Source organism: Varanus komodoensis, unplaced genomic scaffold, assembly GCF_004798865.1.
Source record: "Varanus komodoensis strain SLA01 unplaced genomic scaffold, ASM479886v1 scaffold2, whole genome shotgun sequence".
Lineage (NCBI taxonomy): Eukaryota > Metazoa > Chordata > Lepidosauria > Squamata > Varanidae > Varanus > Varanus komodoensis.
This window is the reverse complement of record NW_025335568.1, coordinates 65,307,392-65,330,851: the sequence shown is the minus strand read 5'-3', so window position 1 is coordinate 65,330,851 and position 23,460 is coordinate 65,307,392. Positions and strand designations below refer to the sequence as shown.

At 43.8% G+C, this 23,460-nt stretch overlaps 1 protein-coding gene across 2 annotated transcripts in view; it reads left to right on the top strand.

Annotated features, from left to right (window-relative positions):
* The window catches only part of ASB3 (ankyrin repeat and SOCS box containing 3), a 69,856-nt gene that overhangs the window by 24,335 nt on the left and 22,061 nt on the right, over positions 1 to 23,460 (top strand). For both annotated transcript variants that reach the window (XR_006414550.1, XM_044428606.1), the window contains exons 2-5: positions 2,447 to 2,643; positions 5,844 to 6,002; positions 16,766 to 16,878; positions 21,087 to 21,222. Coding sequence is in view for 1 of the 2 variants with exons in the window: in XM_044428606.1 (XP_044284541.1) it covers positions 2,448 to 2,643; positions 5,844 to 6,002; positions 16,766 to 16,878; positions 21,087 to 21,222 (604 nt within the window). In the remaining variant the exon portion in view is untranslated. The remainder of the gene's footprint in view (positions 1 to 2,446; positions 2,644 to 5,843; positions 6,003 to 16,765; positions 16,879 to 21,086; positions 21,223 to 23,460) is intronic.

Genomic DNA, 23,460 nt, shown 5'->3' with positions numbered 1-23,460 from the left:
CCTTTGAATTGGTGACCGAGCTGATGCATGTAAAATCTTTCACAACGTTGATTTCTTCATTGTTAACAATAAAGTTCTCTAATTCCTTTGTGGTCATGATTTTTGTTTTCTTAATACCCAGCTGCAGCCCTACCGTTGCACTTTCTTCTTTAACTTTCATCCAGCTCCGTTTCAAGTGATTGCTGCTTTCTGCCAGTGGTACGGTATCAACTGCACATCTTAAATTAGTGGTGCTTCTTTTGCCAGTTTTCACGCAGTCCTCTGATCCTAATCCAGCTTTCCTTCTGATATGTTCTGTTGAACAGATAGGGAGATAAACCACTTCCTTGTCTAACACCTTTGCCTAAGGGAAACCTTTCTGTTTGCCCATATTCTCTCCTGAGAGAAGCTTCTTGTCCGTGATATAGGTTAGGCATCAGAGCAAACAAGTGCTGAGGCATCCCATAGTTTCTCATGATCCACACACTCAAAGGCTTGGCTGCAGTCTATAAAGCACAGGCTGATCTTTTTCTGACATTCTTTGATAAGCTCCAGCAGCCAACATATATTTGCAATATGATCTCTAGTGCCTCTTCCATTTCAGAACCCTGCATGGATGTCCGGCATTTCTTGCTCCTTATAGAGTAATATTCTTTGTTGCAATCCTTTGGGCATCGCTTTGCATGCGTGGGGAATTAATGCAATGTTTGCATGCTTGCTGCACTTTTTGGCTTCTTTTTTCTTGGGGACTGGAACATGCATTGAACATTTCCGGACTGTGGGCCATTGCTTTGTTTTCCATATTTCTTGGCATGTTCTTCTGAACTGATTCATTTTCTACAGCTTGGAATAGTCTATTAGTATGCTGCGTACTCCAGGTGCTTTATTCTTTGCAAATGCTTTCAGAGCTTTTGCTCCCCCCTCCCCCACTTTCTTCATTGGAAGGAATCATGGAGGGGATTTTGGCCTTTCCATCTGCCAGTCCTGCATTTTTCAGGCCTTTCTGACCTTCTAGCTTGGGCAGCTTAGAGGGGGAGGGAAAGAAGCTCCTCTTTGCAGTCTCTTCTTTTCACTGGCCCTTGAAATACTTCTTCTTCCCCTTCTCCAAGCTCAGCTTACTCCATTCTTTCCACCTTGGCTGTGTGTGGAAGAGGAGGGGGTTGGGGCTCTGATCCCCAGTTTTGAGATCGCAGTGTCACCTCTGACCTTGCGTCTGGGAATCCAAGACAGCCTTTACCCCCTCCCCCCATGTTGTCAAGGGGCCATAGAATTGCTACCTCAACATATTTCTTATAAATCTGTACCACAAAGTGCTACAGAAATGACTGGTATTTACTTTTTATTATTACATTAAATTTATATCCCACCTTTTTTCCTCCCGTGAGGAGCCCAAGAGAGCTTACATAGCTCCATTTTATCCTCACAACAACCTTGTGAGGTAGGTTAGGCTGAGAGGGGTGATCGGCCCATAATCACCCAGAGAGTTTCCTGGCTGAGTAGGGACTAGAACCCAGATTTTCCAGGTGCTCAGACGGAGGTCCACTTAGTTCAACTTCAAGGTGACTCACTCTCAAGTAAACGCATTCAGGCTTGTACCCTACATCTGTTTTCTTTTTCTTCCTTCGTATATATTTTCTTGGATTCCAAAAGGAGCATCATAACGTTCTGACACAGATCAGTAGATCTTGCCCGAGGATGCTTTTTATAGTACTGTGAAACAGCTGGTGGCAGCAACTGTATTAGTAAAAGGAGCTGGTTTTAAAAACAAGCAAGTGCAGTGCAAAAGATGTAGATGCTATTGATTTGTTAAAATCGTGATAACTGAGAATGCAAGGCACTCTGTCATCAGACTGTTTCAAGGTTTCCATCTTTGCAGAGATTGTGTTGCAAGTTTTGTTAATTAATTTATTAATGTTGTACATTATATTGATCTAAATATTGATATAAATGGCATAATTGTTCACCTGTCTACTCATTCACATAAAGAGGGTTGCTTTCATTTAAGAAGGTACAACATTTCAGCCTAAACTATATTGCTTTGGATCCTGCTGAAATCAAAGGTACTTACTTCTGAGTAAATGTGACTAGACCAGGTTACTAAGTCTCCAAACATTTAAATTTATAAGAAGTTAAAGTCTTGGATGAATCAAGTCTAATTGTAGAATTTCACATCTTTTTCATCCAGGGCATGGGCTGTGAGTGACAGTTTTCAGACATCAAAGCAGTTTGAAGTAAGACTTCAAATGTCAATGAGATACAAAGCAATATCTTCATTACACATATTGAAGACCACATTCCTCAAATTAATCTGTAAAGCAGGCTCCCATCAGATAAGTGTGACAGAGAAGATTTATACTCCAGTGCATATTATTATCTTTGCCAAGTTAATATCTTGTTGACTTACTGATCTGCAGTAACTTCAAAGGACGTGTGTTTTTTCCCCTCCTTCCTTTGCCCGGCCTGCTAGAATGGATTTTACAGAAGCGTATGCAGACAGATGCTCGGCTGTTGGGCTTGCGGCTAGAGAAGGCAACGCCAAACATCTGAAGAAGCTCATGAAACGGAGATACAGCATCGATGTTCCTGATAACAGGGGCTGGATGGCAATCCATGAAGCAGCATTTCACAATGCAAGTGAATGTCTGAAGCTCTTAATTCGTGCAGGTAAGGGAATAGGGGGGCTTGTACGGAAGCAATGCGGTAAGACAGGAAAGGACACCCTTTGTGATCCTGGGGCCAGCAATTTTCTCCAGCATTGAAGCGCAGAAGAGGCTAGAAAGGCAGGATGTACCCCAGAGGTCCCCATACCTTTGAGCCAAGAAGTCCTTGTGGGCACTCTTACAAAATGGTAGTCATGGTACGTGTGGCTGGGCACCAGACACCCTGTGCCCAGAAGACTGGAAGAAAAGTAACTGGCCCAAGCACAAAGCTTCCTGCAGAGGTACAGGCCAAGCTCTGAAACACAACACTATGCTTTGAACCCACTGTTTTCTGGTATAAAACCCATTTTGCAGACAGCTGAATGATGATGAGGCTTAGAGATAAGTCTCTTGTCCAAGAATGCCACATGGGCACAAAGGCTTTCTGGGAAATGAAGGTGGCACTGGAGGCTGGCACTTGACTTTACCGCAAGTAAGCTTCCCAGTGTGAAAAATAATGCTTTAAACACTTCTAGAAACCACCTCCGAGAAAATTGAATGGGGTGGACAGATGCCAAGGGTAATGTCCAAGGCACAGACTTGGAGGGAGGCAACGAGAGGGCAGGGCTTTTCTCTGGTGGCCCCCATTTTTGGAGCCATCCTGCTGCGGTCTGCTTGGTGCTAGATTTGGCAACTTTTCAGTACCAGGTCAAGACAGCCCTCTTTGTGGAGGCCTTTCAAGAACTCCTTGGTCGTTCTGGGGCCTGAGACGATTATCCAAGTGCCTTACTCTTGGCCGGATCTTTTTATTGTATTTTATATTATTCCAAATTATTTTTTTAAAAAAACCTTATTAATGTTGTTTTATCTAGTGTATTTTATTGTTTGTATACTTCATTGTAAACTGACCAGAGAGCTTCAGCTATGGGCTGTATAGAAAACTGGGTGACTCTGGGACAGCCACGGACTCTCAGCCCAGCCTACCTCACAGGGCTGTTGTTGTTGGAATAAGATAGAGAACAGGAGAAACATTACATAAGCTGCCTTGAGTTTTTTTTTTTTAAAGAAAAAAGGTGGGATAGAAATCTAATAAATATATGCATAATGGTGATAATAATTTACAGTGTGGCTGATATGATGATAAATGTTTACAAATGTAAAGTGCCTTCCCGTTGTTAGGATGGAACCGGCTAAGGGAGTGTATTTTTGCTTAAGAGGCAAACTGGAGGTCCTTTGGCTTCTGAGAATATACTGAGTCGATAAGTGTAGCGTGAGAGCAAATTAGGAAGCTGTGGATGTAAATCTCTCTTCTGACATGGTTTACCAAGAACCAGGAACTACAGATTAGAGTGTGAGAGAGGAGGAGAGAGAGCAAAGGTAAAGGTGGAGCACACAAGTCTTGGGCTTGTCTGTGTAACACAAAGCGATGCTTTGGTGCTTCTGCCAAACTCTGCCTCTTCCTTGTGGACACAACCAGCAGGAGTAAAGCGCGTTGCACTCCCCTGTGAAATCTGTCCCCAGTTCGGTGCTGCCACCTCCTTTTCTCATGTGGTGATTCTTGCCCGTGGCAGCGAATTCCGTACAGGGGGCAGTGCCATCAATCATCCAGTGCTGCATTGGGTTTAATTCTTTCTTTGATGTATGAGCCATTTTTCTCTGCAACATTACCCAAAGGGGCAGGCAGTAATTAGTGGCAGCTTTAGATTTATGTAAAGCAAAACAGTCTGAATACAGCACAATTACCACCTGAAATCCACCCTTAATTCCTAGGAAGTGACCTTTTACTGTGGAGACTTAACCATCTAGCCCAAGTTAGGTCTGCACAGGGTTTCAGCAAGCTTCAGGGTCTTTCCCTTGATTCTTTTTACTGAAGGTAGTAGGCATATGCTATGAACTGTGGTCCCTTCTCTTAGCCTACCCAGGAGAATGAGGTGGTAGAATAGAGTATACTTCTTTGCAATGCAGGTGAGGAGAAGCCACTTTTGAATGCGTTCCCCTTTAAAAAGAAAATTAGTTGCAAAATGCCTCAAGGGAAGGGGCTCTCACCCACTCCAGACCCCACGAGTTTTTGGCTTGCAGGCAGTGAGAGTTTGCCTGCTTGCCTGTTTTTACATGAGTCAAATTGCAAATATTATCTCTCTGCTGCAGGCTGAAGCACTCAACACTCCCACCACCACCACTTTGAGAACAGGAATCGTAGTCCAGTTCACTTAAAGGGCACCTGACTGGGGAAGGCTAGTCTAAGATACTGCATTGTGCCTGCCCGCCTGTGTTTGCTCCTGAGACATAGCAGTGTGTTTTCCTGGTGGCCAGGAGTGAGGCGCTGACGGCTGGAAGCCTGGCCCATTATTGATGTAACCACCCCGCATTAATTCCTAGGGACCTGGACTTTAGAATCAGGGATATTAGAAAGAAATGAAACTGCCTGTGTTGAAGATGATAAGTGGTTTCTCGACTGCAATGATGAAATATAGATGTTAAATATCAACCATCAAAAGAAAGTTTACCCTCCCCTTCTTGGTGGCTGTGTTGCTTTCTTGCACAGGCCAGGGGATACCCCCAGGCCCCCAAAGTTGCTTGGGTGAGCGAAATGTCAGTTTCTTTTGTCGTGGGCCTCGGATAGTTCTTTCTCACTTTTTCGGGGTCTGTCAGTGTGCACACAGGTGCTAACTCTCCCTTTCTGGGATACAGGTTGCGGTGAAGCTGCTTCAATAAAGCAACCAGTTTTATTCACACAGCAAAAGCAGCTCTTACCTGCAGAATGATTGGGGAAGGCAGTTTCAAGGCAATCTGTCTCTTCCTAGCAAGCTGAAGGTCTGAGCATGGCTCAAATAGCTGACCTGGCATTTCGGCACTGGGAAAGCATTGTGTTGTAAGCCGCCCCGAGGCTTCAGCAAGGGGCGGCATAGAAATGTGATGATGATGATGATGATGATGATGATGATGATGATGATGTTAGTTCTTGAACCTTAATCACCGCCTCGCCAGCCTTCCAGTGCAGCCAGTCCAGTAACAGCCGTTCTGTACTGTGTGATTGTATTCAGTCTCCCGGTCAATGCGAAAAGCCACTACATTCCCTGAACTGCTTGCCATGTGCTACACGCGATGCATGGCACCACATCAAAGCAGAGTCAGGGGAAGCAAGCTTCTTTCACTAATTCTGTTTCAGACTGATTTAATACCTCTATGAATGTTGGCAAGGCTAACCTTTCATGTCATCACCAGCACCCTCTGCTGACTACGTAAGATCGAAGACTTTTGAGGGCACTCGCCCATTACACCTTTCTGCAAGTCGTGGAAACTTGGAATGTGTCGCTCTTCTCTTAGAATCTGGATCCGACCCCAATGAACTTACTGATGATGCGACCACACCTTTGTTCTTAGGTGAGTATAGCCCATTCTGAAGATGTAAGAATGAGTCTGGTCTTGATCTGTCTGTCTGTCTGTCTGTCTGTCTGTCTGTCTGTCTGTCTAATCTATCTATCTATCTATCTATCTATCTATCTATCTATCTATCTATCTATCACCCAAGAGCCACAGCTCTTTGGGTGATTCACAACAACAAAGTTAATATTTTGTATATATGGATTTTTCCAACCTTTTCTCTCTTCGTAATTGGTCATCACTAGCATAACTGAGCTAGTAAAAATGAGCCATACAAGAATGCAAAGATACAGAATGGCAAAGCACATGGCCATTTTCCAAAATGCTGCAGAGTTTGAAAGTTCAATTACAAAGGAGCTGTGTTTAGTAAATGTATGGTGGTGGAGTTGTTATTACAATACTTCCATTGCTCTTATCCTGAAAATTCCCCGCTGGTTTTGTGGTTGCATCCATTGAGAATCTTTGAAGGCACACATAGATGGAAATCTTCAGGCAGAGCTTGCCAATATAGAAGGGACATGTCAAATCTGATAAACAGCTTTCAAGCACCCAAGTCTGATGTTTGAGACATGAAGCACACTCGAGAAGAGAGTACAATCAACAAATCAATCTGAACAGCCATGTTGCAGAGCTAGGTTTAATTGCTGTTGTGTGAAGACAACTTAGAAATGTCCGTTCAATAGAAGTACCTCCGCAGTGATAAATTAGATTAACTCTCATAATTGATGACTTTGTAATAAGCTGCATCGTTCTTCTGTAAAACAGGAGTCGTGGGTTCTATTTAGATCTGTAGTCTGAAGTTTCAGTTCCTCTCTTTAAGTTGAATATAAGATGCAGGTCACCCAACTTTCTGCGCCCGAGTGCAGATCAAGTGCTTTGCCTCGGCTTTGGCTATGGCAGGCTTCTCCTGTACATAGTTGGGACAAGCATCCTTATTTGAGGCTTTCTGTCTTTCTTTTTGTTTTTAAAGAGCAGCTTCCCTTACTGAAGGACAAACTGTTTTTGAGTCTTGCAGGAGTTTTCGAGAGTTTGTGATGTATGTGCATCTGCTTCCATGTGCTCATTCTACTGTATAAGTTTTAAGAAGCCAAAAGTCTTACTGGGGCTCAGGAAATCCCTGGATGAACCCATTTAAGTTTTCTTTCTTACTTATTTTCTATCAGTTGAGTAACTGGATGCATGCTTATTTTGCTTACTTAAAAAAATAGGGTTAGCTCCTTTCCATTTTCATACATTTTATTTTCCGTATACAGTAGACTCCCAACTATCTGGCCTAATGTGGCGGAAGGGCAGGCCGGATAGCAAAAAAGCTGGATAGGCTGGAGTTCTATAAATGCTTACTTCCAACCCCACCCATACCATTAAAAACACCCTTTTTATACCAAAACCCGCTCTTCATATTTTCTGACCTCTTAATACAGGCCAGTACTTTATAAATGTTTGTTATGTACTGTACTGTACATTTTAAAATTTATTACAGAAAAAGTAAGTCCAAGGATAAAAATATTGTATACATTTTAAGATGAATTTTACAATGTCTAACTTAATTGCAGGAAACATAAAATCATGTACACTGTACAGTGTAAATACATATACTTTTAAAATAAACAAAACATTAACGTAAAATGTAGGCTTAATTCTTACAAAAATTATTTAAACTTATTTTACTGTTCATTGATAGTTTTTTTTTTTAACTAGACCGGATAGTTTGGAGGCTGGATAGTTGCGAGCCGGATAGTTGAGAGTCTACTGTATAAAGACAAACACCCCAACCCCAGCCCTAGATATTTTAAAATGAATTACCAGAGGGAAGCACATTTGACCTGTATCTTAAGTACACGTGAAGTACACGTGGAATCCACTGGCACTTGCTTCTTCATAGTTCTTCATAATGCATTGTATTTAATGCACTTTCCAGTGTGTCGGCCCATCATCCTCCAAACTCAGAGGAAAACGGGCATCCTGTTGAGAGCAGGGGAAGCATGGAGGGAAGGATGGCCTCCGAGTTTCCCCTGCTTTCCAAAACACTTCTACTCATGATTTACTACTGAGAGCCAGTGTGGCGTAGTGGTTAAGAGCATAGGACTGGGACTCAGAGGATCTGGGTTCGAGTCCCTGCTCAGCCATGGAGCCAACTGGGTGACTTTGGGTCAGTCACAGACTCTCAGCCCAACCTACCTCACAGGGTTGTTGTTGTGGGGAGAAGATGGAGGAGGAGGAGGATGTAAGCTGCCTTGAGCCCTTTGTAGGAAAAAGGCAGGATATAAATCGAAAAATAAATTAAAATAAATAAATTGATTTATATGCTGTCCAATTAGCCATGGGCGCTCTGGCGGCTTATATACAATCAGTCATAGCACCTTCTCCCCCATGTGCCCTCCCGCCCCTTGAGATCTGAGGCAGGGGCCCTCCGCTGGGAGCTGTCCTTGAAAGAGATCAAGAGGGTGAACTACCCAGAGGAGGGTCTTCTCTGTGGTGGCACCCTGATTGTGGAACATGCTCCCCATAAAGGTTTGCCTGGCATCAAGGCTTCTTTCCTTTCAGTGTCAGGCAAAAACCTTATTATTCTCCCAGTATTTTAATTGTTAACTTGTTTTATTGGTGGGTTTATATTTTAACACTGGATGCTGGGCAATTGTTATTCTTCTTTTTATTTTTTAGACTTATTTGCTGTAAACCGTCCCAATGGTTTACGTATGGGACAGTATAGAGAAGTTATAAATAAATAAATAAATAAATAAAATTCAACAGTACAATAGGATACTAGTAACAATAACAAACCTCTCTGGGGAGTGTATTCCATAATCCGGGTGCCACCACAGAGAAGGCCCTTCTGCGGGTAACCACCCTCCTAATCTCCTTCAAGGAGGGCTCCTTTACTGTCAAGATGGTTGGAATAGACCTAGAAGGTCCAGCCTTACCTTACGGCTGCTTGAAGACTGTAAAGGGCAGCAAAGGTCAGCATTTCATTTAATATATACTTTTTGATTTATTTACTTATTTTTATTTATTTTTTACTGCTGAAGAAATATTAGTGGCACTTTCTGCCTCAGATGTCAAAATTTCCGACCTTGGGTCCTGTGCCCACTGACTCGGGCCAAGCTAAGCTGCTCTGCTTTTGGCAAGAGAATGTCTCAGGTCAGCCTTGGACCTGGAGTTGAAAGCTTGTCCTCTCTCATCCATCTATTTCCTGTTCTTTCTCAGTGAAGGGTGGACAAAGTCTGTGCTTTAATTAACTGCTTCCAAAAAGGAGAAGGGAAACAAAACAAAAGCTGTTTTATTTAAACTCCAAATTTCAGGAGGATAATCTGATGTTGACCACCGGAATAATAAGGTTTCTTAAATAATCTAGAGCTGACATTATTTGCAGTGCTCAGCAGGTGTCAGTGTGGCTCAAGGAATGTCAGTGCCGTGTTGGTTTTTATACAGCTTGCAAGGAGATGTCGTCACACAGAAAACGAGACGCCTGGTTTTTCTGAGGGTGGGGCGGGGGGGGAGCCCATGCCGATGAAGCCAAGCCTTTGTCCTGAAGAGAGGCGTTCTGCCAACGCTTCCTTCCGCAGTCGTCTATGGCCTGGATTCCTAAAGACGGGGATGGCACTCGGTGTGATGGCTTGTGGCTGGAAGACGAGCATCAGCGCAGGCTCTTTCTAGAACCCTCTAGAATGGGCACGTGCGCGCTCTGGGCGCTGAGCAGAAGCCCTGCGGATGGCGCCTGGAGGAAAGGGCCGCTTGTGCCCCTTTGTCTGGCACAGCCGGCTGGGCTTTTGTCATCTCCTCACCTGCTTTCCCTGCAGCCCAGCCAGCCCTGTCTGAAGGGGAGGCACATTCACCTTCATCCTCCCACGATGTGCATCACCCTTTCTCTGGCACCGAAGGTAGAGCAGGTTTCAGGAGGAGGCCTGATTTGCAAAACACTGCAAGGTAGATTTAGGGTAGTCACAGACACTTAATAAATGGTATATTTGTTTGCTTTGCAAAGTCAGTGTCCACATATAAACTCTGAGAGTGGAAACTGGACAAGAGGGCAGGATAGGGGAAGATCTCTAGCACAGTCGTAGTCCCCTTTTTCTGTGGGTTCTGTGGCGCTTCTCTCCCCACCCACCCCATAGCCATGCAAGCCTGGCTTGTGCGTAAACACCTCTTTCATGCTGCCAAAAGACACTGCTTAGACTCTGTCCCTGGCCTGCTGGGGCAGAGTTAGGGTGGCCATATGTCCTGCTTTGCAGTGGGCATATGTCCTGCTTTATTTGAGGGTTTCCTCTATTCAGAAACATAGGAAGAACCAGTTTGGCATTGTGGTTAGAGTGTTAGATTGGGACTCAGCAGATCTGGGTTCCTGTCCCCACTCAGCCATGAAGGTCACTGGGTGACTTGGGGCCGGACACTGCCTCTCAGCCTGTCCTACCTCACAGGGTTATTGTGAGGATAAAATGAGGAAGAGCAGGAAGGCTATGGAAGGCATCTTGGGATCCTTGCAAGAGGAAAAAGTGGGATATAAATGTTATAATCAAATACATTTGGCCCGTTTCATTTAGTATTGTCAGCACAGATGTGCAGTAAGGCTTCTTTCTGGGCCTGCCAGAGATAAAAAGGATTGAACCTTTGAGCTTCTTGCCGCGGTGCTACGGTCCTTCCTGCTGAAGGGCTATCCAGCCCAACTCCAGTTTGAAAGTATCCTAAAAAGGCGGAGCAGGAGATCCTGAACTTGCCCAGCAGTACCTGGATGGCAGACCGAACAGACACACAGGTCTCCTGGTCTCACTTCTTCCCACTGTGGTGAGGTGTGTTGTATTTCTGCTCAAATGGTAGCAATTATTTCCACATTCGCAGTCTTGCGCTCAGTTTGCCTGAGCCACTTTTATGCAAACTTGTGCTCTCTTTGGGCCCCCCTTTTGGTGAGGTGGAAACGGCCATCCCCGAAGCAGCTGCAGTGGGGTTTGGGCTCCCCCACAATTTTTCAGTTGAAAATGGAAACCTGCACCCATAACAACACACAGGTTTGCCTCAAACATTGTTGGGTGCCTCCCGAAGCTGGATTTGCTGTTTGCAGCAGCTTTTTCTGCTTCTACAAACATGGCAAGCTGACCCAACGGCTCTGTGAGAAATTCAGCATTTCTCCTTGTGGTTGAAATGTGTCTGTTTAACATTTTGGACTCTTGAGCGTATTCCCACTACAGATTATTCTAAAATTCTTATTCTTTTTTGATGGGCTTTGTTTGTGTACTCTTTGTCGGGTCTCTTCTATGAACAAAAGATCTCCTGCAGTTTCTTTAGTCAGCTTTTTTTTTAACTTCTTGCTGAAGAAGACTCTGAATACTTATTTAAAATATACCTTTTAAGCATTCCAAGTTACTGTGTATTTTTGTGCTTGCTAGGGGCAAAAATAGCTTTGCAGCATGGTGAATACATTTGTGACATCCACAAAAGTATAAACATGCCGGGGCTTCTCTCTGACCTTCTGATAAGCTTTGGATGCACTTTGAAGCAGCGAAATTCCTCTGTGGACAAGAGATGCCCATCTCCTGTGCTGGCAGAGAGGCCAGGTCACTGGCCTTCACAGAGTTTTGGGCAGCTACCCACAAACCATGAACTCCCTGAAGTATGATAGAACTAGGCAAGAATAAATTGAGATCTGTTGGAAACTCCCTAAGTCTGAAAAGTAGCAGCAGCCTAAAATCCCCTTCTCCTTCCTCTTAGACTTGCTGCTGGAATCCCTAAGCCGTATTTTTTTCAGTTGTTTTATAGGCAGGTCATCCCAGGGCGTGTCTCATGGGATGCAGGATGTAATTGGCTCAACTCCCCAAACTGCTGTTTTGCATCTGCTTTGCTGTTTTCAGAAGGCAGCATCCAATGCTGCCACTATCCTAGTGAGAATGCGCACTGGGATGCTGGGAAGGTAGTGCTTGCTGGTGTGATCGGCACGGCTGCTTCTGAAATGGGAGAAATGAACGTTACAGAAGGGAGTTTCCTGGGCTGTGCCAGGAAACACTGCCTTCTCTTGCACTAATGCACTTCGCTGCTAGTGGAATGTGTTTCCAGGCTGCAAATCTCTGGCGTTGGACCCTGTCCAGAGAACCAACCTCTCTAGCTTTCCAGATCATTAGAAATAGTGAATAAGGACAGTTTAGGCTTCAATGCAGTGGTTCCTCCTTCAAGCCCCTGGGGTAGAGTGCTCAGGAAAAAGTGCCCACCAAGTATTGTTACTGGGAGCTGCCATTGCTAAGTGGTACTGGATGCACGCAGGTTTTAGGTTCAGTTACCTGCATCACTAGTGAAAAAGATTCCAGGTATGGAACTGGAAAAAAATCCTTGCCAAAGGATGCTGGTGGGTTTGCCCCTAATGGAAACCCCTGGAGGTTTCTTGCCATTTGGAGTGGGTAATGCTGAGCTTGGATTGGCTGGTCTCCTGGCTTGATCCAAGACAACTTCCTAATTTGCATTGGCCACAGAATCAGTTGCTTGAGGTAGGAATGACCTTTGTGCAGCCACTGGATCCATGGGGACAGAAGACATCTCCAATTCTGTCAAAAAGAGAGCCTTGGTTATTGGGCGGTATAAAAATGGATTCAAACAAATAAGTGGCAAGACCAGCGAAGTGATGAGATCATCCCTGCTCAGTCCAAAGAGTGCTTGTGAAGTCATTAGTGCAATCTGGCACAGGGACAGGTGTGAAAAGAAATGTGGTTCTTTTGAAATCATATCCTAGTTTGGAACAAAATCTCCCGCTGGCTTGAAGATTAATGATTAGCGTCAAGTAAGAAGCCCTCATTTTGGTTCCTCGAGAGAAAAGATTAAAATTTGGCTGTCAGTTCAAAAGAGTGGTCCCTTCCTCCGTGTTGCCATCCAAAGCTAGAGCCAGACATCACTCACAGCAGCACAGTAAAAATATTAGCACGAAAGCCACAATGGCTTCATTTGAATTAGGAGAAAATGACTTTCCGGTGCTTCAATCCAGTCTGACACATCTGTGCTTTCCTGGGCTTTTGCGTTGTTTGGTCTCAGCCATTGTCAAGGAATTTCTGATGTCCTTACCGACGGGTGGGGATTTTGGGGTGTCAGCTGGCACCGTTAATAAGATCAGTGAGGACGTCAAGTCCGGTGGGAGCGTCAGGCGAAGTGGGAAGTAGCTGTCGTCTTGGCAGTGCTGTGAGACGGCAATAATCAGACAAGCAAAAGCTCAGACTAGATGTACATTCTTAGTTTCTCTTCCTTTGTTCGTGTTTTAAAAGCAGGCAAATACATTAAAGGGACAACTCTCTTAACGTGTCTGTGTTTAACCTCAGAGGGTTAGAAAATAAGTTAAACTACCCCCTCCCAGCTTGTACCACGTCATTTTTCATTTATTTTTCCATCTAAAGAAATAGTTTTTGGTTTTAAATTCAAAGGTTCTACAGAAAAGAATATTAAGAGCAGGCACTAACCAATGCAACTGGGGCAGGGGGAGATAAAATATGTCATATCAGGTAAATGGGAAGGATTTAATGACTCCGGTACAGTGAAAGCTCTCATTTAACAGCTGAATTTAGATGTGCGCATACATGCAAACAAGCAAAATAAAACAAAGTGATAATAGGGAACCATCCAATAAATACATGCAACATTATTCTCATATGTTTCTCACGTGCATCATTCAATTAATTCTCATGAAACAAACACTGAAGGAAAGCATTGCTTCTCCTTTGCTTCTATCATCTGCTCCTATTTCATAAAATCTTAGGAAACCCTGCCACATTTCCAGGAACAGGCTAGTTGTGTAGGCTGTGTCTTTCTGGGTCCCATTTAAGTGAGTGAGGGGCTGAAGCTCAGGGGCAAAAATGTCCCAGTTCAGTCCCCTGGTTCTTCGGGGGGAACCCTGCTGGGTCAATAATCCAGTCCCAGGCAAAGTGGACCTATCCTCTGATTTGGTACTGGATACACCCTGCGTTCTTAAAATAAGTTAATTGATTTCTAGACATCACTTGCCACTGTCGGGGTTTCATCTCCACTTCCACCCCCATTTTTGCATTTTGGAGGATTATCTTTGCTGCTCTCAGTAAGTTAGCAGACCATTCCTGGTGCTCAGGTTTAATACTCTTTCAAAATGCTTAATAGCATAATTAATGGAGCAATAAGGAGGGCATAACCCGCAATCTCCTTCATGCGGTTCATCACAGCTTTCCAAAGTTTGTGAATTTTGGTGCCATCAGCCATGCATAGAAGCTGCTTAATTCTTATTACATCTCCAGCAGTGCCATGTGATGTTTCTGAACTCTGTTGGGATTCTGGTAGGAGGATAACACCTTTGTTAGAAACATGTCATAAAAATATAAAAATAAGGCCTCCTGCTCTCATTGGATCAAGTTCCTGGCTTAGGACTGTCAGTGGTTCTGCCTTCATTGATGGGCTGCTGATGATTCAGAAGCATGTGCAGATGCCCTTACGAATCCAGATGAGGCTGAGACCACGTGTGTTGAGCAATAGGCTGCTGTGGAGCATGGGCTTGGGACAGACATCCCCTTGCGGCACCACTCATCCAGCCCAGCATGCAGACTTTCAGTTTCAGGAATTTCTTCAGAGTTTCTAGTTTAAAGCTTTGTTTCTTGTTTTTGCTTTTTAAGAGAAAGTTGCTGTCAGAAAGCTCAAAAGTGCTGAGCTTCTTCGGTATTTATCTTTACCGAGAGGCCTGGGAAGTGGCGTTGACCTCCATCTCTGGCTTAGATTGTCAGTGTGGTGTCGTGCTTAGAGGGCTGGACTCGGAAGATCCAGCCTCTAGTCCCCACTCGCAGCCTGGCCTACCTCACAGGGTTGTTGTGAGAGGAGGAGGTTTAAGTCAGTCACTTTGCAAGAAAAAGGCAGGATCGAAACAGAATTAATATTGTCCTGGCGAATACCCCATGTATCAGTCTTCTCAAGTCTCCTTTCACCCATTTCAATGCCAGCCTTTGTTTTTACGTATCAGCTGGCAGTTTCTTGAAGACACATAACCATGAAATTGTTCTGCTCCTCCCACCCAGGTTCTCCCCGCCTCCCTTTGCTGTTTGGAGACATAAATGTCTCCACCGCGAGATCCCACACTCGCTTCTGCATGGAATTTCTCCACCTCATAGCAAACCCAGCAGCGTCTGGGCAGCCAGTGATGCTACTCATAGCGGGCAGTGTGTGGTGTGATCCGTGCATACCCTTGTCTGCTAGCGGTGCTGAACGCATCCCACAGTGGGCGGGCAAGCCAGTCTGTATGCAGAAGGAAAATCTAGTCGGGGACAAATCTGACGTCAGAGCTTGCCAGATGTTGGGGCACACTTCAGCCTCCCAAGAGACACTGGCCTTGAGGGCCCAATGCTGAGCAAGGCAACTTCGGAGGGCCAAGTTAGAACGAGAGACTGCTGACTTACGATTCATGTAGAGGTTAAGTCTGTTTCCTGTGGCTTGAACCAGAATAAAGTTTTTCCTGCGATACTGTACATGTTAATTGGCATGCCCTCTGCCAAGAGGTTGTGTTATCACCACAGTTTTTTTTGTGTGTAGCCACTATCAGAAATACAATTAATAGTAAATAATATTAAATAAAAATCAATAATGCAATTGGGCAAACTTGCATACACGGTTTGGTGATCTGAAATTAATTTTGCTTCTTTTAAATGAAATATGCTTATGAAACTCAGGTTGGAGCTACACATTGGGAGAGAAATGAGGTTTGCAACCCCATTTTCTCTTCTGATGTTTAATGCAGAGGTTGGAGTAGCTGTGGCGGGGGAAAATTGGTGAGTAGGAGGAGAATGTATAATTATCTGTCTGCTTATTTTCCTCTGTAAATCCCAGCAGGATCTTTGAAATTGCCCCTCCTCTCATTCTGAAACTGGAAATAAGCCCATTCAGGTTGGAAACTAAATGGTGTTAGAAGATTTGTGGAGCACAATATGTGGATGTGATTACGCATTCCTCCATTCCTAGTGTTTTATCTCAGCAACTGTGCTGTAGGACATGAATTGTCCCCAAAATGGACTATTTCAGATGTAACAGAAAACCAAATGTTTCCTGGCATGGCAACAAGGAATTGATCTCAGTTCTTTGCTTCGGCATCTAAATTATCCACAGCCCCCTGTTATAAGAACTATGATTTGTTTGAACTATGAGTTCTTAGAACAAGCCAGGATCTGAAACCACAGTTTCATCCCAGCTTGTTCTAACCAATCATAGTCAAAAGAAACTGTAGATCCCATCATTTTTGAGATAGTGGGGAATTGTGGTTAATTTAACCATTGAGGTAAAAGTTTCTGCTCTCTTCCTTGTGGATGCCCAAGAAGGAGAAAAGAAGAGAAACATTCAAGTCCATTCTTGCACAGAATGGGAAAATGTGGTTACTTTTTATATCTGAACTGGTACAACCTATTTGTCTGTTGACAGCCATCAACTACCAGTTTTGACAGGCCTCAAGTTGCTGGAAAAAAATTGGATATGGGTTTTTTTCCTGACATTCATACTTGTGTTCCCTTGAAAAACTCATAACCAGACATGTACCTATTCTGTCTTACATTCCGAAAATACAGTTATCAGAGGCTGTGCTTCAACTCATAAATTTCTTCTACCTACAAAGCAGTTGTCTCTTAGGAATACATTTTGTTCTTTTATGCATGGGAGTAGAAGGTTGTGCTTGTATAATACTGCATGACCACTTAGAGAATTAATTCTGACTTTGCTAGTGGATGAGAAACTACATTCTAGTGATTGTGGTGATTAAGATGAATTTATGATGATAATGGTTTTTAACCTTCTGTTTGAAGCTGTTGAAAATGGACATGCTGATGTGATAAAGCTTCTCCTCCAACATGGAGCAAATATTAATGGGTCCCACTGTTGGTCCGAATGGAATTCTTTGCACCAGGCTGTTTTTCAGGTAATCTATAAATCCATAATTTCATTTCCATATAAATAAAGTTTTACCCCCCTTTTTCAAATGACAGCTTTGTATAGTCTTTGCATGCCATTCCTTTTTCTGATTTATGTCAACCTAGTGCAGAAAAGTCAGTCTAAATGCAAATGATCATTCTGAATAAGGCAGGAACTGCAGTGAGAGTTAAACAGTGGAGATTTTAAATAGGGAAAAGTATTACACATGTTTAAGAAATGCTCAAACACAAGATGGGTAATAAATCTGTTACTGGACATTAATTTACTTGAAATAATTATTTTGTCCCAGTATATGGGACTCTCAAACAAGAGGCAGAGGTTTCTGAAATTAAAAGGGGAGGACCAACTGTAGAGTTTTAATTCCATGGAACTGAGATGGACTATTCTCTAATCAAGATCTTGTAGAATCCCGGATAGGTTCATAGAACAGATCCATCATAAGATTACCATTATGAGGCAAAAAGATCCATTAAACTTTTTAATAATATTGTATGACTTGATCAAAATGGAACTTGTCGTCTTCTAACACTGGCTATAGAGCTTCCTGATTGTGATGATGCGTTATTTGCTGTGATCAGTCATGGCCAGGGGTCGGCAACCTTTAACACTCAAAGAGCCATTTGGACCCGTTTCCCACACAAAAGAAAACACCGGGAGCCGCAAACCCCTTTTGACATCTAAAATGAAGATAACACTGCATATATCGTTTTTTACCTTAATGCTATGTACTGTATATCTTCATTATGATTTAGCTACAGCTCTTGTCCATTCACCAAAAACTGTTATTTTTAATCTTACATTATAAACTAGTAGGACTCCTTTCATATATTTCGAATAGGAGAACAGCTTCCTAAAGAGTCAAAGTCAGTGCTAAAGGGCTGCATGCATTAAACAGCAAACCCCATAAGTTCGTCAGCAGTAAAAGCAAGTGAATTTACCCACGTATCATTAAACGTTTGATTTTCTTCAGAAACTTTTCTTCGATTTATCCATGGTTGGCCTAATGGGGGAAGTCGCAGATATAGGTGTGTTTAGTGACTGATTAACAGATAAACAGTCAAGTGCTGTGAATTGTGACAGGTCCCAAGTGCAGCTTTTATCATTCAGAGGAAGGAGATTACAATGGGACAAAGAGAATCTTTTCAGCAGCGTTTCGTGTAACATGAGAGCCTGCAGGAAGCTTGTTCCACTCTTTCCCTGCACACTAGCAGAGAAATGTCACAATTTACTTAATCCGCTAGTGTGGCATTCCTGAATGGATGCCTCATCATCACCTACTGGTATTTTGTAACTCGGAGTCTCAGTTGCAGATTGGCAGCTGTGACGCGTATTTTGGGCAACGGAGCCACAACGGAGGGATTCCAGAGCCACGTGCGGCTCCGGAGCCGCGAGTTGCCGACCCCGATCATGGGAGGCCTCTTCCGAGCAACACTTTGATACACTTGCATTCCAGCCCCACATGCATAAAGTGGACTCCAGTCCATGGAAGTTGATATAAAGTTAGTCCTTAAACTATCTCAAGGCTTTGTCGCATTTGTATTTCTTCAAGGACACCCCACCAAATTTCTCTGATTTCCCCATCCTTCTTCAACCCCATTGTGCTCCATCCTGTACTATTCCAGAGGGTCCATTAAGGGATCCCTCTGCTTTAGGCTGTCACAGGGTTCTGTAGGGTTGAGGAGAAGCTGGGAAAAAGAGCTATTGCACAAATCGAATTCCCACGGTGAACTGATAACCTGACAAATACTCTGAGGAGTGCTTTTCTGTTGAAAAAGTCATGGTGGTGTTAATGGAACACCCTTGCCCACAATGCCTTTAAATTCAGAGTCCTACATGTAAGAAGGAGCTGTGCCAGATTACACCAAAGGCCTGGTTCAGCATATTGATCACACGGTGGCCAGTTGAGCACCCATCAGAGTTCCATGACATCAGAGTTCTATGACATCAGAGTTCCATGACTTCAATGCCATGGTACCATTATTCCCCCCACAACTGGCATACTGCTACTGAAACTGGAATTACTGTTTTCCATTGATAATTATCAATGATCAATAATTATCAATCATCAATAATGATCAATTATCAATGAAAAGATCACAGTCTTATCCTCCATTTCTCACATTTTCTAATATTATTAATAACTTATCCCTTTAAACTCATGGCAGGTAACTCCTGTTACTCCTGTTGGTCTTGAATCATAAAATGTTAAAATATTACCTGTGATGATAAAAATTGCCACCAAAAGCCTACCCTTAAATGTGGCCCCAAAACCGTGTGTGTGTGTGTAAGTAAAACTGTGGAACACAAAATGGAAACAACTCTGTATTCCTAAAGGCTTAAATAAGGAAGTCTTGATATTGCTCTGGCAGTGCCTAAGCTCAGACCCAATTCAAACACAGCGGGAAATAAGTGGTACAGTCCTCACAGGAATAAGGAAGAGCCTTCTGTCCTGGTGCTCTCATGCCACACTGAAAACTCCCTGTGTGTAGTAGCCTAGCTCTTCAAGGAGACTAGATTAATATTTTCCCTTTTCCGTTTGACAGGGAAATAGGGGAGTGGACAGAGATGCAATCTCTCCTCTGTGTTCTCTTTGTGATTCTTCAGTTTTAATCTTAAAGCTGGGGATGGGAGTCAGATTGGATGTCCTCCATTTTTGTATGGAATTGCAGTGCTGGTACAGATCCAGCTCCTCAAACACAGTCTCCCTGATGTGGCTGAGTACCCAGTGCCTAAAACATCCCCCACAGGTGGTCACCTGCCCTTGTCAGGATCCATGCTGCAGGTGGACATCCTGTGGTCTTCATATCGGCCAGTTTAGCTGGGGAGGGCCTGTGATACTTAAGCAGAATGTCCAATGTCTTATGCTACAGCCAGGAGTCACTATTTCCTGCCGCTTGTTTCCTTTAGAGCAGGGAACCTCTTTCGGCTCAGAGAGAGCTCTCACATCACAACTTCTGTAATTTATGAACTTGCTCTTAGTTGTTAGGGTCTGATCATGTTTCCCTCTGGCCTTAAACCCTCAGCCCACCCATGCAAGCCCAGCCCTGCTTTGGTTTGTTCCATCTCTGTGACATTTTCATTTCTGGTAGCAACTGGCATAGCATTGAGGCTCCTTCATTTCTTCCAGTGCCCTGATACTTGGCTGACACAGGTCCCAAAGGCATTCAGCTAAGATGGATTCGTTTTATTATTCCATTTGTGTTTCTGGGATTTGCAGTTCCAAAAACCAGTTTGCAAACTGGCCTTCCATCTGGGCAGACATTTATGTTGCAGGAAGCATGCGATGGCAACCCCAAGTGCCAGGGCTTTCAAGGTCCCATACTCATTTTTGATGTTCTGGGTTCTGCTGTGTATGGTCCCAGTTCCAACTGGGAATGGCTGGAGGGAGATGGGGTAACTCACACTACAGCAGGGGTGCAGATCCTTGCTCTCGGGGGCCAGAATGGTCAACCGTAGGTTCTAACGCGGGGTGTGAGATTCCCCAAATGGCTATGCTCCTTCTTTGGCCCCGCTCTGTTTCCCCAATTTCCAACCCTTGATAGGAGCAGCAGTTGATCTCTTTGCCAGTCTTTACACAGCCTCCTTAGCACCTCTTATTTCTGCCTCTTTCCTTCCTGTAGCTCCTCCAGAACCTCCTGTCCCAGTTCCCATCATCAGAATCTCTTCTTACATCCTCTTTCTGCTTTCACATACTCCCTTCAAAATCTCCCCTCGTGGATCATCAGAAATGACATGTTGGCATTCCCCATTCTGTTCTGCCTCCCATTCTGTGAATGTGTGTTCGCAAATTTCATGGATTAAAGCATGATGAAAGATCACACTTTCCCGGAATCTGCAAACACCTTTTAGGACGTCTGGAGTAAAGCACATGCCGCTTGTTCTCCCTGATCTGCGCTGACAAACTCTTTCTTAAAAAATACTGTACAAATGGCACAGAAAGTAAACCCCATGTAAGTTTGTGGGGAAAAGGCAGACAATACCTGTCACACTGCTCAGGATTTAAGCTCCCACAATAAGACATTTCTTTCTTCTTCTACCTTAAAATCAGCATGAAGCATCCTCAAACACACCTTTCCTACACTGCCTTGTTTCAGATCAGTCAGAACCTACAGCCCTGAGCCTGGTTTAAGAGGTTGGAAAGGATCCCGGCATAAAGAATGGCCAATCTAATAATGGGCCCTTTCTTCCCTTCAGAACTACCCTGAGATATTGAAATTACTCCTTGACCAAGGAGCTGAGAAAGATTCTGTGGACGACTTTGGGATTACACCTTTATTTGTTGCTGCGCAATATGGGAAGCTGGAATGTTTAAACATCCTTCTATCATACGGTAACCCTTTTCTTTTTCTTGATGATGCAGTCTTCAAGTAGATCTAGCTGGTGGACATGGGGAATGAATTATAACTGATGGAGTGGGGACCCTGCCCAGTTTTCCCACCTCCACTTGCATGAGGGAGTCAAATGGCGTTTCTGTGCCAGTCATATACCAGTTGTTTTGGTTCTCTCTTTTGAACTCAGCTGAAGATGAGTTAAAAGATTTAACTCATATATTTTTAAGATATTAAAAGATTTTTAATATCTTTAAGAGCTTGAGATTTTAAAAGAGTGAACTCATTTTAGGATCAGTCATTGATATTTCACAACCCTTCTCACTTAAAATGTTATGGCTATATTTTTTATTTTCATCAGGTTTTGCAATGTACAGGTCCCTGGTGATGAAGCTGCAGCACAGAAATTTGTAAATAGCCTGAATAAGTATGCAAATAATTCAGCACTGAATGTGCAAAAATTGGTAGCATGGCCTTGCCCCTTAGTGCATTCCAGCATTAGCAGACTAAAATGTTATGTCTTTTCAATTCCTCTTAATGTATAGATGTAAAAATCCAGGAAAATACAAATTAGGTACAGTCTATGTGCAAAGTGCTCCATTAGACTCAGACAGTGCAAAATTTAAACAGGAGAAATACAGATGTATGTTTATTTATTTATTTTTCAATTTATAGCCTGCCTTTTCCTACAAAGGGCTCAAGGCAGCTTACATCATTCTCCTCCTCCATCTTATCCCCACAACAACAACCCTGTGAGGTAGGTTGGGCTGAGAGTCTGTGACTGGCCCAAAGTCACCCAGTTGGCTCCATGGCTGAGCAGGGACTCGAACCCAGATCGCCTGAGACCCAGTCGCATGCTCTTAACCACTACACCGCACTGGCTCTCAGATGTTCCTGGCAAAGGACGTAGTGGCTATTCAGTGAGGTGAAGGTATGGCTAGTCCAAGGTGAGCTAGCCCATCAATGAAGCCACGGTACACCTGTGTGTTTCCCTTGTGCCCTTTATGGGATCAGACTTCAACCTGGATGACATTTCTGCAAACCAGCTCTCCTCTCTCCTGTTAGGTTCCCAGAGAAGGCTGCTGGTTTTCCCCTCTGGAAGGCCAAAGTTGCTGCTGGGAGGAAGGATGTCTGGACTCCCAGGTGCTTTCCCCTGAGAACGCTGCAAAGACCAGGTCACACTGGCCCCGGCAGTCCACACACTGACTAGCCCCCAGCCCCTTCCAGGCTACTGCTGATCAGATTCAGGCCATCAACTAAAAGGCTTCACTGTATAACTGGCATGGAATTCCAATAATTAATTCCATGATTTAACTTTAAACTCTGAAAAAGTCCTTTGATCTGGCCTACATCTCCCACCGATCAGCTTCACAGAGTGACCCCGTTGGGTTCTAGGATTGGAGGCGAAGGACCGAAATGTCTTCCTGCCTGCTTTGCCCACCAACTTGCAACTTCTCTGGACTGGAGGCTCCACATCCCTACCTTTGAGTTAGAGAAATCTCGTCACTAGGTTACTTCTAACTCTTCGGTTACTCCCCCCAGGTTGATTCCTCAAACAGGGAGGGGATGCACTTACTGGGTTCTGGTGCACAAGTGTTTGGCCAAATGCGTGTGCAGAATGCTGGTCTCGTCTTCCCCTTGCAGCTCCCCTTTGCTCCCATGGAGGAATTTGCAGCTGATCTTCCCCCATCATTAGCAAGCATTGTCAGGGCAAGTCCTCACAGCATTATCAAAGTTAATTAGTGCCATTTTAGCCTCACACTTATACTCCTTGCACTTGCTCTGTGTGTGTGTGTGTGTTCGTTCATTGATTTCTGTCCTGCCCCACAGCCGAAACTCTCTGGGCAGTTTACACAGTCTATAAGAAGAATTTTATAGACTTTTTCTAGACTTTTACCATCTCTTTTATCAGAAAAAGAGATGATAAAAGTGCAATTAAAATATCAGAATAGCAGAAGAAATATTAAAAAGTTGAAAACAGTTAAAAGCAAAATACAAACAGGCCATAACAAGGAATAACTGGGAGAGAGATGATAGAAGAAAGACAGAGAGAGACTGCAAAACACCCAGTGAGGCTCCTCAAGCCTCTGGGTAGCTGAGCAAGTCATTAAAATCCACTAAAATCCAAAAGAGGGCCGCCTTAACCTGACGCCAAAAAGATGACAGATTTGGCACCACCTGAGCCTCAGCAGGGAGGTTATTCCATGGACCACCAAGAAGCCCCTCCCCCTGCCACCCCT